The 19,312-nt window shown below is 38.5% G+C and overlaps 2 protein-coding genes across 2 annotated transcripts; one reads left to right on the top strand and one right to left on the bottom strand.

Moving 5' to 3' along the window:
• The first annotated feature begins 2,745 nt into the window (after positions 1–2,745).
• On the top strand, positions 2,746–9,176 carry lamp1b (lysosomal associated membrane protein 1b). The gene is made up of 6 exons (XM_034128790.1): positions 2,746–3,138; positions 4,280–4,440; positions 4,537–4,665; positions 4,807–4,873; positions 6,468–6,635; positions 7,330–9,176. The coding sequence occupies exons 1-6, from the start codon at positions 3,078–3,080 to the stop codon at positions 7,467–7,469; spliced, it is 726 nt and encodes a 241-aa protein (XP_033984681.1). The 5' UTR covers positions 2,746–3,077; the 3' UTR covers positions 7,470–9,176.
• A 527-nt stretch (positions 9,177–9,703) lies between these two features.
• LOC117481011 (growth hormone-regulated TBC protein 1-A-like) lies at positions 9,704–18,500 on the bottom strand. Its single transcript, XM_034128443.1, has 8 exons — positions 18,326–18,500; positions 17,162–17,307; positions 16,461–16,619; positions 13,562–13,686; positions 13,037–13,133; positions 12,018–12,190; positions 11,742–11,927; positions 9,704–10,252 (listed from the first exon to the last, which is right to left on the bottom strand). Exons 1-8 carry the CDS (start codon positions 18,379–18,381, stop codon positions 10,151–10,153), a joined length of 1,044 nt encoding a protein of 347 aa, XP_033984334.1. The 5' UTR covers positions 18,382–18,500; the 3' UTR covers positions 9,704–10,150.
• Positions 18,501–19,312: the final 812 nt, after the last annotated feature.

The raw sequence follows: 19,312 nt of genomic DNA, 5'->3' as shown, positions 1-19,312 counted from the left end.
TCAACACCCACTTTTAAGTCACGCTGACAGACAGTCATGTTCACTGTTTCCTTCTTTAAAACCTCAATAAATGTGTCCCTCCAGCTTCACTAATGAGTTCCTCTTCCTCTTTATTCATCTTAGATTATATGTACAATAAATTCTCCTTTACTTGAATAAACCCTGAGCTATTTCCCTGTTTAAAGTTGCAATGTTAAAGATTTGGCATGTATTTTAGTTGAAATCATTCAGAAAAGGGCTGGATGCTCAAGGAGATGTTTGTGATTTTTTAATAAACAATTTTTGTAATGATTTTATATCCTTATTGTTGCCGTCTCCTCGCTCTTTCTAACTGGCTGGTTGTGGCAACATTTTCATCAGTAGCAAAGTGCATTTCCAGGAATCGACTATGCCAACAAAATAGCCACACCTAGTCTGTTGCAGGCCACATTTTGGCATTTAGTTTGCCAAAAAAACGAATATCCATAGAAATGTTTGGTCTCATTTTGAACCAGAGCATCTACAGATTAATCCCATACACAATATGTTTTGATCCACTGATGTAAAACCAGATATAAGAAAAATAAGCCCTCTGCTTTTGTTTACTTTCTGCCATTTTGACGGTAAGGCAGCTGGGTGCATTTTTAGATTCTGAATGGTCAGTATTATAAATTGTGAAACTAAAGGTGTATTAGTTTATAAAATAACAATGAAAGGAAAACATATATTTTGACTTTAGGTGAATTGGGTTCCTTTATCCTCTGGACCTCAAGAGACATATTGCTACAGTTTTCTAAGGTACTTCAAGGGATGAACAACCTCTAAAAGTGCAGCATTTGTCACTGGCATGTAAACCACACCTTATCAAGCAGAGAGTAGAAATCTGATTGTACAGATTATAAAGTAAAACATGTGGCTGTTGGTTAACACGAGAACATTGGCAGACAGCAGACAGATTGATTGGACATTTGCAGCCGGCTACAGTCTGTTGAAGGGACTGTGTGTTCAAAGGGTCCACGGATAAGTTGACCCCCATGATACTTAAATGTTAGTGTGTGTCTGTGTAAAGGAAGAGGTTACAGACGTTAGACCTCTGCCTCTTTCAAAGGGTCGCGTCTGTCTCAAGTGGCATAATCACACTGATCTGTGAGGAAATTATTGAGCTATCAGGCAGACAAGTGAGGTCGGGTCAGGTTGCACAGAGAGGAGACTTTATTTTGACACTGGTGTGTGAAATGTCCAGGGACTTTTGACTGGGGTCTGACCTCCGGGGCCTTTAATTAGACGCCCACATTCAAGCTTCTGGAGCCTGTGAATTGGCCAGATAGATACATCTAGTGGGTTTGATTGAGGGACACAGTGAAGTTAACAATACAAAACAAAACTGACCAGCTCACAACAGCTAGATAAACAATGATGATTGCAATTACATTTATATTTATCGGACAAACCTTGCTATATTGCAGTTTTTATGTAGTCGTTATCTGCAAAGTAGGGTGAAAATACAAAACAAATTAATGTGATTCAAATAACAATATTAGTCTCTTATTTGTTTTAGTTTAGTGAGTGTAGTGGCATAAGGTACCTTAAAGGTCCCATGTCATGCTTTTCTGGTTATTACCCGTCCCCTTGTGTGTTATGAAGGTTTGTATGCATGTAAACAGTCTGCAAGTCACAAACCCTCAAAGTACACCCTGTAGCGAGTAAAACTCTAACACAGAAAAGCCCTGTCTATGCTGCCCCAGAACGCCTCGTTGGAGATTTCTCTTTTTCTTCCTGGGTACAGTGACGTGCCCACCATACCCAAATGGACCCATTGGTCCAAATGGACCAATCCGTGGAGCCGTTACATTACGTCCGCGGAGCCGTTACGTTAAGTCCGTGGATTGGTCCAAATGGACCAATCCGCTGACTTCCTCACACACACACACTCAATCTTTTCTCAGTTGCAGCTCCCGATTTCTCCTCCCTGAGACGGCGGGACGCGGCGAGGCTGCCAGGCTGCGGGTGTGTGTGTGTGTTCAGGCTGGTTGCGGGCTGGGTTTCGCTGTGTCTCGCTGACGGCCACTGGGCTCATAGGGAGGGGGGGGGCAGGAGCTCCAACAAGCCGTTTAGGACAGAGAGTGAATACACATACTATACAGAGATGCTGTATGAGAAACCAATGTGATTTTGGAAAATTGCACAATATAAATCTATTTTAGTATACCTCAACAATGGAATTATGATCAGTAGAAATGGCCATGACATGGGACCTTTAACATGGTACTTAAATACAGCATCTACTTTAGTAAATGTAACTTTCCATCAATCTTTGTAATAGGTATCCTCCAAAAATGCATTTAGTAGAAAATAATGTGTAAAGCATACATTTAATATAATACAGCATAGTACAAAATACATGTCAACAAAATAAACAAGGTTAAATAAAACAAATATGTGGGATTTATATAAATGGTTATATAGAAATATATATTTTATTGATCACTACACAAAGATAAAAAAAAAGGGAATAGTAAAATATAAGGGTCATGAATTAAAACAATAAAAAGTGACATATTTAACCTACAAACATTTTTACAAAATACAGAATAGTACCTCGAAAACGCACTTCAGCTCAGCAAATACACTTTCCACCACTCATTAATGCATGACATTGTCGTATTGAGACTTTAAAAGCCGTGATTAATCCTTTAACTCTTAACAAAAACCACTTAATAAGCATGTCATGTGGCTGCTGTGCATCACGTGACTTTCTGTTTTTTTTCTTAAAGCCCGTCACATGACACTGATGTCAGTTTGTGCTGAAGCTGCGGTGATAAAGTGTTAAAAGGCGAGCTAAATTAACTTCTCAGCTAGCAAATATACACCATACAAAGTTTAAACGTGGTGCCAGAAACGTCAGTGTTTTTGTTACCAGAACCAGAGCTTTATCATCTCAGTAAATCCAGTGCGCTTGAGTATTATTTCTCCCTTTGCTGTTGTTGTTACGCTAACGTTAGCTTAGCTAGCACAACATCTTGCTAAGCTAGCCAGTTAGCCGCTTCTTGTTGTTTGTGTCCCTGAGAAGCAACTGGAGTGTTACCGAAGAGAGAAGCATGACTCAGATCGGTGCTGTTCAGTCATGGTGGCTGGGATTAACGTTACAGTTGATTTTAGGTGAGTATTGGCCCATTTCTATTATCGTTTACTACGTTAACCGGGCGAGCAAAACAGTAACGGTTATTGTTTGATGACGTCACATTCCTGTTCCCTAATGTTAGCTGACGTTTAGCTATGGTCACTATATAAACTCTCCTTAACTAGATAGTGAAAAGCAACGTTTTCTGTGTTTTATAAGGGTTTAAAATGTAATAAAACCAGATCAATTAAAGATCAAACAAGCAGCTGATTTGTCAGGCCTACATATGTCAGTTAACTTGATTTTGGTTGCAGAATTGTATAAATGTTATACGGTTTATCCTAACGTTACATGATGGACTGTTTAATGATGCGTTCACGTCTCTCTCTGTTGTTTTGGCGCAAGTAAAGGCGTCAGTCTCAGTTCAGTCTGCGGATTAACTCAAACTGAGTTCAAACTATGGAAGCGTATCTGTCAGCAGTAGTGTAAAGTAACTAAGTACAATTTTGTGTATTTTCACATTATGCTACTTTAAACGTTCACTTCATTACATTAAGTAACTCGCTACTTTGCAGGTATGGATTTATAATACAGAATATAAATCAACCAATAAATCATGTGTTTTTAATTATAGGTTAAGCTACCCAGCAGTATAGCAAGTTATTTAAATAACCCCCACCTTTACCAAGTTAACATTGACATTAATGCATTAAAAATAATTATACAATACAAAAATGTAATATTTTTACATCTGAAATGGGCCATACTGAGAAAATTACTTTATGTACTTGAACTTTAATGCCAATACTTTTGTACTTTTTACTTGAGTACAATTTTGAATACAATACTTTATATGTTAACAATGCTACTTTTACTTGTGTAAAAGATCTTCTTACACTTCTGTATGTCACAATATATAACATCAACGATAGCTTTTAAAAGGGTGTTGTGTTCTCATCCAAGTGTTTTCTTTGGTTAAATGCACAAATCACTTAATGCTGTTATAATCCTTGAAATTTGAGCTACCAAATATACGTGCAAGATAGATATTTTTACTTGCGTAGGCTTTGATATCTAATAACTAAAGGGTTCTCATAAAGTGTCGTTTTAATTATGTATTTAGCATTGAACACATTGCACCTCTGAAAATCGTAACTTTTAACTGAAACCTTCTTGCAGCTGGCGTCCTGCTCCAGGGCTTTGCTGCTGGTCAGACAACGGAGCCCATGAGACCTGAGAAGGGTAACTATGTGGTGAGCAGCAGCAACGGGACGGCCTGTTTACTGGCCTCCATGGGTCTCCAGCTCAACATCACCTTCAACTCCGTGTCCCAGAATAAGGTGCCTAAATATAAACCCTCAAACAGCTCTCTGAATTCAGTCACATTAACTGGTTCCAAATGCTAAATGTAAACTCCTTTCTTTTCTTTTTTACAGACTGTGCGGAATATTGTGAACCTCCAGCCGAATGTGACAAAGTCCTCTGGATCATGTGACACAGACACCGCCTCCCTGCGACTCTCAACAGATGCAGAGAAGACCAACCTCAACTTCTTCTTCTCACTGGTGGGTAACTCCAGCCTCACAACCTGCTGTATAACATCTCTTGTATTTCATGAAACAGCCACTAGATGGCAGCTGGAGCCCGAGGTAATCTCACTTCACTGCAGTGTAGCTGATTTTTGTTGCTGTTGTTTTTCTTTCCAGAATACTACGTCCAATAAGTACCACCTGAGTAACGTGTCTCTGTCTGCAGCCTGGCCAGACATGAAAGGTGAGTGCACTTAAACCTTGCAGTATTTCACCTTTTATCATATAATGTCAAACCAATGCTGTGGTCAGTTTTTGGAGATCGTTCTTTCATTTAAGTGATTACGCTTAGGACCTTGTAAAATAAATCCAAACAGAAACCTACTCTGCCTTGTAACTCAATAACAGACCGTGATTTGGTGTTAAAATATTGTAAATGAGATGGAAAGAAGACACAGTAGTGCCCTATAAATGGATATGAGTCAACTGAGCAAACAATTCACTAATGAAGATGCAATTAAAAATTAAAATGTGCAGACTTCGAGTTAGGATCATTTCTAGCATTGTACCAATTCTACTAATGTCCAAAATGAACTTAATGGCCTCTGTGAAATCATTCACAGAGGCCATTAACATTTCCTTCCTGTTTGAACCACAGCTGTCACCTGGTAACTGTAAAGCTAGTTGATCTGTAACTCCTCCGCTCATCTTTGGTCTCCTGCCGCCGTTCTTTATTCTGTCTGTAACATTGTTGTCTTGCTTATTTTTCACTTAGCCCAGAAGCGATTCTGCGTTTTTAAATTTTATTAAACAAGATTATTATGTCTTGAACAAAGCAGCCACCTTTTCATTCTCTATGCAAGGTGGTGAAACATTTAGTCAAAGGCACAATCAGTTGAGTTTCCTTAAAGGTCCTTACACACCGAGCCGATTTCGGCCGTCGATAGATGTCTGGCCGTCGATGAGCGTCCTGTCGCCCTACTCAGATTAGTGTGTCCCACCCCGTCGTGTATTTTCGGCCGTGCCGACACCTTCCACCGCCGATTCAACATGTTTGAATCGGGAGGCTGTCGGCAAAAGAAATCACTCTGATTGGCTGTTCAGCTTAGCAAATCAGTGCATGAGAAGCTAAACGGAAGTGAAGAAGGCACACACAGACGGCTACTATTTTTCATTTTCCAGTACCGCACTAAACATGTTTTCGATTATAAGTCGTTATGTGAAACAGTCTGTGAAACAGTCTGTGATGGACGAGAGTGAAAATGGAACACACGCTATTTGTTGTATCACGCAGTCTGTCTTCCGGTTACCTCTTTTTAATTAAGAATACACACTACCGCCGCCTGCTGGTAAGGAGAGTTATTGCCACTCACGCATGCGCAGTGCATACGTGCTACTTGGCCGTCGGCTGAAGTCTTTGCGATGTGTTCCAGTGCGACTGTTTGGCCAAGACGCAGCAGACGTGAGGCGACACAACAATCGGGTCCGTCGGGACGTGTTCTTTGGTGTCAGTTTGGTGTGTCAGGGCCTTAAGGTTATTGACAAATACAAACATATCTCTTGCAATAATCACTGATAACCCACTACTAATGTGTGGCAGTGTTCTTGGAGTCCAACATCCAACCCAGCGACCAGATGTCTGATTGTAAACACACATCTAAGATGATACAAAAATGGCACTGAAAAACACAAATATAGCGAGGCAAAATGCCAAGTGGACAAAGCCTGTTCCAGAAAAAGACTAGTGGTTTTCTCGTTTTGTATCACCTCTGTATTATTTTTGTTTTACTGAACACATCTTCCTCTGTAATCACTCTCTGCTCTGTTTTGTCCCATAGAGCCCGTCTCGGCTGATAACAGCAGTCTGGACTTCCTGCGCGGCACCCTGGGGTTCTCCTACATGTGTCGTGAGCAGCAGACTCTGACCGTGTCCCCGGATCTGTCCATCAACACCTTCCAGCTGCAGGTGCAGCCCTTCGGCGTCTCAGGAGATCAGTTCGGAGCAGGTACAACTACAGACGCTTTCAAATGTAGCTTTGCATGTCTTTCGCTATATTCTCTAACACTATCACACTTAAGATTAAACATCTACAAACAAAATTCGCAATTTAAATGAGAGGATTTATTAATATTATTTAATTAACTTCACCAACACATATGGATTAGAGCTGACCTTTTTGTTGGATACATTTTTGATATGATAACATCCATCTTTTTCTTTTGTATAATGTGAACTTTTGTGACAAAGCTCTTGTAAATGTTTGGATCACAAACGGCAAAAACAATCATACGCAGCGATCTCTGGAATCTAATCATACAAACAATATGAAACAATACATGTATTGTATCTTTATCTGCATCTGTGCGATTAAGGCAAAAACTATGATCACAATTATTTTGATCAATATTGAGATCATGATTATGAGTTTAAGTGACAACAAATATTTTTTTGCACTTTCTCATTTCAATCCTTCAAATGTACAAATTAGGGCTTCACCATATGGAAAAAAACGGTATTACGTATTATTATTATGTATTACAATTTATAAAAAAAAAAAAAAAAACGTTACTTTTAAATGTTGCATTTGTATACTCCCTTTTTAAATGTAAATTCACTAATCCCGTGTGCTTTAAGAAGCTTCAAACTGGATGATTTCCCAGGTTTTGCTCTAATCTGTCCTCTCTGGCGTTCCCCCCCAGCTGAGGAGTGCCAGTTGGATGAAGACGACATGTTGATCCCCATCATCGTCGGAGCGGCTCTCGCGGGTCTCGTCCTCATCGTGCTGCTGGCGTACCTCATCGGCCGGAAGAGGAGCCACGCCGGCTACCAGACCATCTGAGGTCACATGACTCAGGGCAGAGCGTGCTTACCCCCACCCCCCCCGAGATTAACCACTGTTTTATGAGACTAAACACTCCACCCTGTGCCCCCCCTCTCCCCCGCCACCCCTCCACCCCTCACCCTCCCTGCCTGTGTGTGCTGTTCTTAGCCTTCATCAGTAACGCTAGTCATCATCACTTAGTGCAGGTTGATTTGCTCCTTCTGAACTGACCCGCTCATTTGTAAAAAAAAAAAAAGAAAAAGGAAAGGGGCTTTGTTAGGAGATTGTAAGGAAGTGAAGGAAAACTGGTACTTTAAGGGAGGGGGCGGATGTTGATCAGAGGTTAGCGTTCTCAATATGTAATGTACTATTTATGATTTCTGTGAAAGGAATTTTGAGGGATTGTGTGATTTTGAGGAAATGGCTACTCTAGCTTTTTCTTATCGGCTTTAAGGCGACCATTTTTAGTGGTCTTGCCTTTAATGAAGTTTGTTAATATATAAAAGGGAATATATCTGGCAGTCCACTTCAGACTGAAATGATCTGACGTTTTTTTATTGTAACTCTACATTTAGCCCAAGTTTGCAGATTTTATGTAACACACCTTAAACACATTAACCCGACTCTAAAAAGGATATGCAAGAAGTCCCCTTCGTAGCGTGAATTTTATTTTATTTACTAGGATTAGTTATTTTCCTCTTTACGGTACTCGGCACATTTTGTATGGAGACTGAAGATGCAGTTGTGAACTTTTTGTAAAATAGTTGGTTCCATTTGAAAGAATAATTCAACATTTTGGGGGAAAAAACAAGATGGATACCACTCGGATACCATCTGCACAGTAAATGTAAAGCTACAACCAGCAGCTGGTTAGCCTAGCTTAGCATAAAGGCTTGCAACAGCGGGAAATGGCTCGCCTGGCTCTGTCAAAGTAAATCCAAAAGCCTACCAGCACTTCTAAAACTTGCCTATTTACTCTGTTGATTCATCTGTGCAATGAAATATTCTGTAGCACCTAACCCTCCCATTTATCCACAATGTCACGTTTTGTATAGAACAAATCAATCTTGGATATATTGTGCTGAATGAGGTGATGGTGGGCAGATTTCTTAACTTTTGACAAGCAGTGCTAACTGATCCTCCCGTTTCCTGTCTTTATACTAAGCTAATTTAATCAGTTCAGAAATGAGAGTGGTTATCATCTTCTTCTTTCTTATGTAACTCTTATGTGGCTTATGTGGATGTAAAAGCTCAGGACATCACTGTTGAGTGTACAAATGTTGATATGTTACACTCCACCGGGTGGTTTTGTTTGTTTTCTTTTCCACTTGGGTTTTTGCTTCTGAAGTGAAAGAAGTTGCACTAATGTTCTGACAAACAGCCCCATGTAATGATTCAAGAGGCCAAAATGCTCCGGTCAGTGTTTATCAGTGCCTTCCCCGCAGTGACATAGATAGGATGAAAGTAAAGCCAATACCACAGAGGGACTCACTCACTGACACCGTGTGCTGCCATGTCGAGACTCTGTGTCTCACTAAGCCTTCATGTACCGTTACTACCATAGAAATGCATTGTTTGATGTTGTAGGAGAAAGTAAAGATATTATTTTCCATGTTTTTTTCTCCCTCATCTAAATATTCATGTAGTTATTTAATAAGGTTTTAATGGATTTGTTTGAACTGTTTGTTTTCTAAAGAAGAGGTCAATAAAACTGAATGAACGAGACTTTTTGTTTTGTCTTTACTATACGCTTCAGCAGTGAAACCGGTTCCTACATTATTTTGGAAATATAATTGGAAATTGTATTCTAGAAATGCATTATTAAATTCCTTTTTAACATCTACCATAGACTTAATTATATTACTGTATCAATAATAAATGTGCCTTTTTTTTTTTAATTGTTAAACCAGTTTTTGTATAGTTTCAGTAAAATGTAATTAGATTTTTCAGTCATTCAGGTTGTATGCCCTCGCGGTGTAAATCATCTTCTAACTAGACAGCTGAAATAAAAGCCTGCAGGACTCTAAACTGTAGTGTTTTAGCACCGTTCATTTTTTTTATCACATCTGAGCTCATAAGTTTTTGTCTCTGTACATGCAGGGAGGAGGAAAGTTGTCAAGACAACATTATGTAACTGTTAAAACAGCCCGCAGGCCCCTAGTTTACAAGAAGCTTTTTTCTTTATCTTTGTTTGGCACATGCATTTCTTTAGGTCCGCTAGTGTTAGGTTTCTAGTATAGAGTAAAACACACAGTTCTGTAAATGAATATATCTCATTTTATTTCAGAAAGTACAGTTTTAACTGTGTTTCAGTGCAAGAGACATCAATAACTATTTTCCATTAGACACATATTATCATTACTATATATATTATTATTCTCAAATATTATCCTCCACAATAATAAAACCACTCCCTACTACTATTAAGTTACAATACAATAGTGCAAGTAATAAAAACAATGGCCAATTTAAACACATTAGCATCAGGTGATCTTGAAGTATTTATAGCAGCAGAAATGTGAGACCATGAGCAAATGTTTACATCCTTTAGAGAGTAATATAGAAACGTATAACAGAAGGAAAAAATCCATGAGTAGTTCATTTGGAAATAGTTAATTCTTCCTGATATTAAAGTGTTGTCTACTTACACTGAATGAAAGGGTTTTATTAATCCAGTGAGAAAGGGTGGATCCAAAATGTTACCGGCGTCCGGATTCCTCCTCCAGTATTCGCTGTCTGCATTTCTCTCTGAGTTTATCGATAGTTCCCATCGACAGGGTCCCAGGTTCGGTAAATATCTTCTGTAGAAAGAGAATTTGATTTAATGTCACGCAATTGATTCTAATTATTCCTTTACAGGAGTATACACTAAGTAGTGTTTACAAAAAGTCTGTAATTTTCCCCACCATAAAAGCTCAGTCAGAATAAGCCTCATGTAAACACCTCATCTATAATTATCAGGCTCTGGATAAACTCCCATCCCAGGGGTGGCTTCAATTTGTCATAATCCGAAAAAAACTGTGAATATTTTTCAGACACCTCCTTTTCTGATCATTATACTTTTGGTAAATGTCTTCTCCTCAGTGCAACCTGACTGAATGCTTCTCAGGGAGGCCAGTTTAATTCGGCTTTTTTAATTAAAGGGGACCTATCATGCAAAATGCACTTTTGTACGTCTTTTATACATGAATATGTGTCCCCGGTGTTCCAGGGAACTCACCAAGTGTCAGAAAACACAACCCTCTCTATTTTCCTCCATACCCAAATCTCTGCAACGGATCTGATAAAAACTGATCCAGATTTGAACACTGTCCTGACGTCAGGACAGTGGCGCGACAGCTATTGGGCCAACTCCACCAATCAGGAGGAGACAGCCACGGCCATTGCCGTTCGAAAGCGCTGGAGACGCTGTAGTACATATGCCAGGCCTGTAGGTGGTGCTGTTCTCACAGAATCAACCCTTGCAAAAACAGAGCTAGAAATTGTCAAATTGAGCGAAATGAGGCATGACTAAAATGCATGATCTGTTTGGTATTTTGAAAAAAAAAAAGTATAAATATGCCTTATATAGGTATGGTCCTACACTATATTATTCAAATATAGCATGATAGGTCCACTTTAAGGAGTATATTCTACATTACATTACTTGTTACTTGTTAGACACTTTTATCCAAAGCGACTTACATACTCAATACTGTGGGCAATCCCCACACGAGCAATTTGGGGTGAAGTGTCTTGCCCAGGGACACAACGACATGCTGACTGCAGTGGGGTTTGAACCTGTGACCCCCTGATCCGAACACATACGCACAACCCACTGCGCTCCCTTTCTACTATTGAATTTATAATGTTTTAAGTATAACCTCCATAAATGAACCAACCATTATGCAAAGCACTTAGGATCTGAAACAGTTACTGCAACAACATTGATAATCCGTCAAGATTTTAAGTTATTTTCTTCCTGGCTTTTAAAAAAATGTTATATAGTAGAAATTAGATTATATTTGTGTTTAGAGCTGTTATCTGGATAAAACAAGACATTTTGAAAATGTGACTATGGGCTCCGCTTACTTTCGTCTGAATGTTTCACTTTTTGCGTACATACAGTATTCTAGACCAAATTATAATTAGATCCATTGTCAAAGTATTCACCAGAATAATCCCTTATGTAAAAAAGGGATTAAAGCAGGTGGACCTTTTGCTAAAGTTTGCCAGTGGAGGAGAGCTAATGTTCAAACATCTCTTATCCCATGTAACAACAGCCAATGATAATGTCCTTTCTCATCGCACCTGCATGAAGGTGTGGCAGTCCAGAGTGAAAGCTCCGCAGGTGATTTGTTTGAAGCACTCGCACACATCCGTTAGTGAACGAGCGCGCAGGATCTCCGGCTGGTGGTGAATGATGAGAGTCAGAGCAACACGGAAAAGAACCTTTGAGCCCTCGTAGAAAAGACAATCCCAGACCCGCAGAACTGTCTGTAAGAACAAGGAACAAGAACAATTAGTGCTTCGACATTGCTTGAATTCCTTATTTGTCTATACTATTAAACCCCAACTTTTCCTCACCTCAATTGGGAGTACGTCGATGTAGAGGCAGATGAACCAGCGAGACACCACCAGCGTCCAAATGCCGGGATACTGGTCCATTAACTGTCCGACTGCAGGAGATTTAGCCTTCACCAGCTCCCCGAGAACCTCCTGGTCGGTCTTCAGACCCATCATGGCCGGACTGTAGAAATCTACAATATCCACAAAGTATAGGAATTTACTTTTATTTTTGTTTTGTTCATATCTCTTTTTTATAAATCTAGTATCAAATTGCAATGTTTTAGATGGCTGTAGTAGTCCAGAATGAATGTTCAATGTGGAGCTCCACAAGGCTCCAACCTGGGTCCATTACTATTTAGCCTTTTTTATTACAATGAGTCATAACGAACAAGCTATTACTATTCATTTGCAATTTGTAGATAATTCTATTAACACATTATAGTCAGCCTTAATTCTCTTAAAAAGCCTGACATCAATGACCCAAAATTGCTTCAAGTGGGTCATGCTATAACACTGAACAGCAGAGGCAAATTCATTTTAATGTTATCACTGATGTAGAAAATATACACTTTGGTCTCTCTTCCCCTTATAAACAGGAACATATGCAGACCTTTGTTGCAGGTAAATTATCATGCAACACTGCTCTCAGATCTGCCTTGAAGTGTGTATTCATTCAGTATGCTAATGCTGGCCCATAGCTTTAATTTGAACACTAGATGACAGTATTACTGATTTGAAAGAGTTTTAATATCAACAACTTTTTTGTAATGCTTTATTTGAACTTTTCTTCCATTTTTTATTTGTAGACATTCAGTTAATATAATGCTTTACAAATAAAGTGAGACGGATTTAAGGCCCTGTGTCACTTTGGAGTCTGATTAGACTTCTCTGCCTTTTTATTGACATCTCCAAAACTGTCCTGTCACTTGTGTTGTAGCTGTGGTGGCTGGGCGACTCGTACTCTTTTTAAACACTTGTCGGTGTTTGCATGACCTTTCATAGTGTTTGTGAAGATAAAGAATACAAATAAAATCTACCTGGGAGCATTCTTCCCAACAATGCATCCATGAGCCAGAAGGAGTTCTCTTCATTTTTGGTGATGATCATGAGGTAGCCTGCAATGAAGTTCATGCCCTGACACAAACAGAGAGAGCGATGATTACATAACAGTGATTTACAGACACATGCACCCTAATACCTGGCAAGACTAGACATATCCTCAGCAACAACATATTTCCAACTCGCTAAATCAAAGAGCTTTTACACCAATACATTGTTAACTTGTTATGGTTGCATGTCTGGGGGAAATAGATAACTACACAACTTTTTACATTAAGCAAACCCATTGATTTAAACATTTAAAAAAGTCTGTGACTACTGTATACATCAAAATGTAAATCAGTATTTTAATTTAAGCAATAAAGTGTGTTGTACAGGAAGAGGAATTAGTACATGTTGCAAAGAAAGGGACATGTGGGTTGTTTGTATTTAAATGAATAAGGAACTAACTGGTCCTGTTCTTTAGGTAAACAATGAGAGGAAAACGTATGAGCTTTCCTCACCTGACAGTAGCCCACTTCCTTATTGTGGTGTCCGTACGCCAGCAGCACGTTGAACAGAGCGCTCTGCAGACTCGGTTCTGCTTTGCTCTGGAAGAGGACGTTGTCAGGAAAGGTCCTGTGCATGTCTGACAAAAATAACAAGACAAGAATTTGTATATGAAATGTACCTGTGTAAACAATATATTTATTTATTTTTCCAGTTTTTACAACACAATAATGAAGTAGCACATACATGACAAATACATAATTACAAAGCAAAGCAAACAAAAAGACAAAACATAACTCAGTCTCATACATACATGCATGCAGGTGGTTACAGGAGTATCACATGTATGATTGATGATGAATTGATGATGAAATGTACCTGTGTTGATACAAGTTCAGGTGTGTGGAGGTTTTTGTAAGGGGGAATAATTGTAGGGGGATGGGGAGGCTGGATCAGGCTTTTATCACAGAGGACATTTTGACACTTCATAGACAAAGCTCTGTTGTTAATAACATTATTCATGTCCCCTATTCTATTCAAGTGTCTTAGTAAGAAGGAAAGTGTATTCATATTTTTGTTACAAGTAAAAGTCACGCATTCTAAATCTTAAATTAAAGTACAAAGCATAAAAATATACTTAAAGTACAAAAACAAAAAAGTACTACATTTGAACAACGACCGAAATAAGAACAATATGTTATGTTAGCAAAATAAGAATTATTGATTATTAGACTTATCCAAGGCTTTTGATACTGTGGACCATGGCATTCTATGCCAGAAGTTATCTCATATAGGCCTGTCTGACCAAGCTGTTGGTTGGTTTGAAAACTACCTTTCGAATCGCAAGCAATGTGTAAAATTCAGCGGTCTCTCCTCAAGCTTTCTTAATGTGCCCAGAGGTGTTCCTCAAGGTTCGGTCTTGGGACCGACCCTTTTTACTATTTATATAAATGATGTGGGTAAAAGCATTGATGCCTCTGTACATCTATATGCAGATGATACTGTTGTGTACTGTTGTGCTAGCACTGTTGCCCTTGCATTTGAACGTCTGCAGTCTGCTTTTGACACTTTTCAGTCACATCTGTTCCACCTTAGGTTGGTGTTAAACTCAGATAAGACAAAAGTCATGTTGTTTTCCAATAAGAAAAGGTTACCAACTGTTCTTCCCTGCATCATGTCTGCACAGCATAACCCCATTGAAGCTGTTAACACCTACAGATACTTAGGCATCACTATAGATGAAAATCTCTGCTTCAAACAGCATATTGACAATCTCTTAAGGAAATTGAAATTAAAACTGGGATTCTTTTTTAGAAATAAGGCCTGCTTCTCCACAAGTGCGAGGAAACGGCTTGTAGCTGCCACATTTTTGCCGCTCTTGGACTACGGGGATGTTGTGTACATGAACGCCTCAGCTCACTCCCTTCATCTGCTGGATGCTGTCTACCATGGGGCTCTGAGGTTCATAACCAACTGTAAACCCCTCACACACCATTGCACGCTGTACTCTTTAGTCAACTGGACATCATTATCAATGCGCAGATCACTGCACTGGTACAAATTCATCTATACCGCTATGCTTGGACTGCTGCCCCTCTACATATCCACTTACATATCACACAAACAGTACAGCTATAGCCTACGATCTCAACATTACATCACTCTGTCCGTCCCCTCAGTTCGCACAGTGCTTGGGAAAAAAGCCATATCATACTCTGCCCCCTCGACCTGGAACACACTTCAGCAGGAACTCAAGCTGACCAGTTTGATACCCATCACGGATTTTAAACTAATTTTAAAAAAGCTGGAGAAATCATCTGTGGGTGTTTGCACCTGCTTTAACTGACTGCTGTGTGGATTTCGGTGACTGCTTTTTTTACGATGTTGTATTTTGTTGTTGCCTCTGTGTTTGGTGTCCTGTCTGTCTGTAACTTTGTGTGGTAGTGTTACCACTGACAGGTCTCTCTTGAAAATGAGACCTTGTGTCTCAATGAGATTTTAAACCTGTATAAATAAAGGCTAAATAAAAAAAAAAAAATTGATGCTTTAAAGGTGGGGTAGGTAAGTTTGAGAAACCGGCTCGAGATACACTTTTTGTTATATTCCATGGAATGCTCTTAACATCCCGATAGCAATGAATATCTTAAGTGCTTTGACAAAAAATCAATAAAAATATGTCATCTGTGGAAGCAGTAGTACTGTAAAAAGCACAACCAATCATTATAGCCGGCCCGGCTATAATAACTGGATGGCCTACCTGCCTGTCAGCCTTCCATCTGTGCACAAACTTATCTCGTGCCCTCATTGGTCATGTGCGCGTTCTTGTGTGTTGGAGGAGGGGCTCTGTAAGGAAGTGGGAGATTTTTTCCGGCTGTGTATTTTCAAATTCTAGCGCACTCGAGCTGGTTTCTCCAAAATTACCTACCCCACCTTTAATGTGTTCATCACTCTAATTTTGCAGCTGGAAAAGTAGGAGCTTATATCCTTTTTACTTTATACTGCAGAACGTGTGTATTTCACCAAGGGATAAATAAAGTTTAATCTTAATCCTATAATAATAATAATAATAATAATAATAATAATAATAATAATAATAATAATAATAATAATAATAATAATAATAATAATAATAATAATAATAATAATAATACGAGATTAATTAATATTATAATTATATTTTGTATTATTGATCTGAATATGATTTTCTAACTTAAGAAACTAAAATACAAGTTATTAAATAAATAAAGGGGAGTAAGATGTTCCTTAGTTTCCTTTAAAGTATAGTGTAGTTAATGTATGAAGTAGCAGAAAATAAAATGACTCAAGTAAAGAACCTAAAAAAAGTACAGTGTAAATGTACTTTCTGTCCACCCCTGTCAAAATGTCCTCTGTGTAACGTTTGTTTGTTTGCACCTGTGTGGATGGTTTCCTTCAGCTTGGTGTCGTGCTCCATGCTCAGCAGAGCCTGGTAGTAACCCGGGTTTCTTTCCAGTCGCTCCTGAGCGCCGCTGGCCGCCATCCACATCCTGGCACGGTGCTCATTAGGCACACCTTTACGCACGTAGCGCTTCACTTCAAAGAAAAACATTGATATATATATTTATAATTGCAATTACATAACCACAAAAAGCACTGAAAGCACAACAGTGGTGTGCTAATAGAGAAGTAGTACTTAAATCCTACTCCTACTACTATTACTACTACCTACTACTATTACTTGTGTAGAAGCATAGGTACTATTGTCTTAATTGCACCATTACAAGTAAAAGTCTTGAGTTTAAAATTTTATTTAGATAGAAGTACAAAAGTATTATGAGCCTAAAGTATCAAAAGATGTACCCAGTTTGCAGCAGGGTGCTTTTCACAGCAATATACGTCAAACGTCAATTTCCTCATGGGGGATGAATACAATATTTCAGATTTTCTGATTCTTAAAAGTGGCTATGAGAGTAAAAAAAAGTACAAATCCTGCCTCTGATATGTAGTGGAGTAGAAGTATAAAGTAGCCTAAAATGGAAATGAAGTGAAGTACAACTGTGTCAAATAGAAGTATAGAACTTTAGTTAATGTCTCTCTTGTTACATTCTTCCACTGGTGATATTTTGTTGTTGTACCTGTCAGGTTTTTCTCCACATGTGGTTTCTCCTGAAGCAGTTTGTCCCATCTCATTGACCTTCTGTTGAGCACCGCTACATATTCTGTCATCATCTCCTTGTAGGGTTCAAAATCCTGACGTCTCTCAAAGCCATAAGGGTCAATCCTGCAGGGGCAAATCCACAGAGTCCAGCATTTACAAATATATAGTAGGCTACACACACAAAGCACCACTGACAGCTGGTGTCACTTTCCTCCCCGCCCTTCTTTGTCGATCCTATTCCCTGAGGACAGACGCTACAACAGCCTCCCCAGGGTTGGGTTTCAGCAGAGAGGAGATCAAATACCCAAGCCTGATGATTAGTCCGTTTTAAATTACTTTATACTGGGTTTATAGTAGCAAGAGCAACATTCAAGTTTGAAAAGTAACCTCAGAAAGTTTCGTTTTTTCAACAAACAGCTTTTTGAAATGATATTTTACTGATCTCGGTAGTTTTAATAACTGTTGTTGTAAATGTTCAAGTAAAACAAACTGGCAACGAGAGGTGGAAGAAGCCCTCAGATCATTTACTCAGGTAAAGATTGCAATACAGTTTAAAAATACTTTGTTACAATAAAGATAATAAGTATAATAATAAGCTAGTAAGTAAAGGCTCTGCATTCAAAATCGTATTTAGGTAAAAGTACAAAAGTAATAGTATCAAATTTGACTTTTTACGAAAAGTAAAGGTACTCATGTAGTACGGCCAAGTCTTAAATCATACATAATCAATAATTTAATTGTTTTTAATTACTTTATATACTCTTGGGTAGCTTAACCTATAATTATATAATACAGTGTTTATCATATATTTCTATTTTTATGACAAGTCATTCTGTGTAACCTGGCTTGTAACTGACTTTATAAAATCATGTAGTGGACTAAGAAGTGCCTACAAAGTGTAATAAGGTAAAAGTATAAAGTAGCATAATTGTAAAATACTATAGGTAAGTACAATTACCACATCTTGTTTTACCTGAGTACAGTACCTGAGTAAATGTGCTTAGTAACATTCCACCACTGGTGTAAATACAATTAGATGATGAGGAAATAAGCTGATGTTGCTGTTAGTCAAGAATAAACATGATTTAACCGTAACTAAAAGAGAAGCAGCAGTCAGTGAACACATCGACACAAAGCTCACCTTTCACTGTCATTATCACCCGAAAGAGCCTGAGAAGCATTTCCTTTCAGCTCCATTGTGTGTCATGTGCTGCGGGTATAAAGTAGTCCGCCTCCGAGGTTATAAAATCCTGTTTATTCCATGTCTGTTTCTTGAAATAGAGTTGTCTGCTGTGAAGGTAAATAACAAAGCGGTCGGAGTTTCAAATTACTCACCTTACTGTTGTAACCGAGGGGCGGGGCTTGTGGAAGGAACACGCAGGTAACTTCCACAGGTAGCATCCATAGACTGTTTTAAGGTAGCATCCATAAGACTGTAAGGTAGCATCCATAGACTGTATAAAGGTAGTATCCAATAAAGGTAGCCTCCATAGACTGTATATATGTAAAGGTAGCATCCATAGACTGTATAAAGGTAGCATCCATAGACTGTTTAAATAAAGGTAACATCCATAAACTGTATAAAGGAAGCATCGAGCTATATGCATGCACAATTAGAGGAAGAGAAACAGTGATGTTTTGCTAGTATGTCCTCATTTACAGTCAGAGGTGTGTACTTCATGTAGTAGATGGTAAACATTGATTCATAGCCAGGATTTTTAAACATTTAAAATACTAATATTTTTATTTTTAAAATACAGAGTCCAAATTCCCCCGTTCAAGTCAAGTTGAAAGATATTTAAATGTCTTTCAAAAAAGTACACATTCTCTTAACTGTTTATTATGTACATGGCATCTTCCTATGATCTAAATTGTATATCTAAAATGCACTGCAAGGAATATAACTATCAAAAGGAAGACTAAACCCCTTTTACTTGACTAATTTACATTTATTTTTAGTGCCTCTAAACTGGATATTTTTATATCAATGTTTTCACTGCCCCCAAGTGGCCAGAAATACAATAATGCTGGTTTTATATTACCCCTTAAAAACAGATTATAGAAAAAATAATCTCATTCAAATGTGTTAATCCAGCACATTCCCAGGTATGGTAGAGGACGTGCGCTT

Source organism: Trematomus bernacchii, unplaced genomic scaffold (genome assembly GCF_902827165.1).
Source record: "Trematomus bernacchii unplaced genomic scaffold, fTreBer1.1, whole genome shotgun sequence".
NCBI classification, from domain to species: Eukaryota; Metazoa; Chordata; class Actinopteri; order Perciformes; family Nototheniidae; genus Trematomus; species Trematomus bernacchii.
Note: the sequence above shows the minus strand (reverse complement) of the source record. Positions and strands in the feature narration are given on the sequence as shown.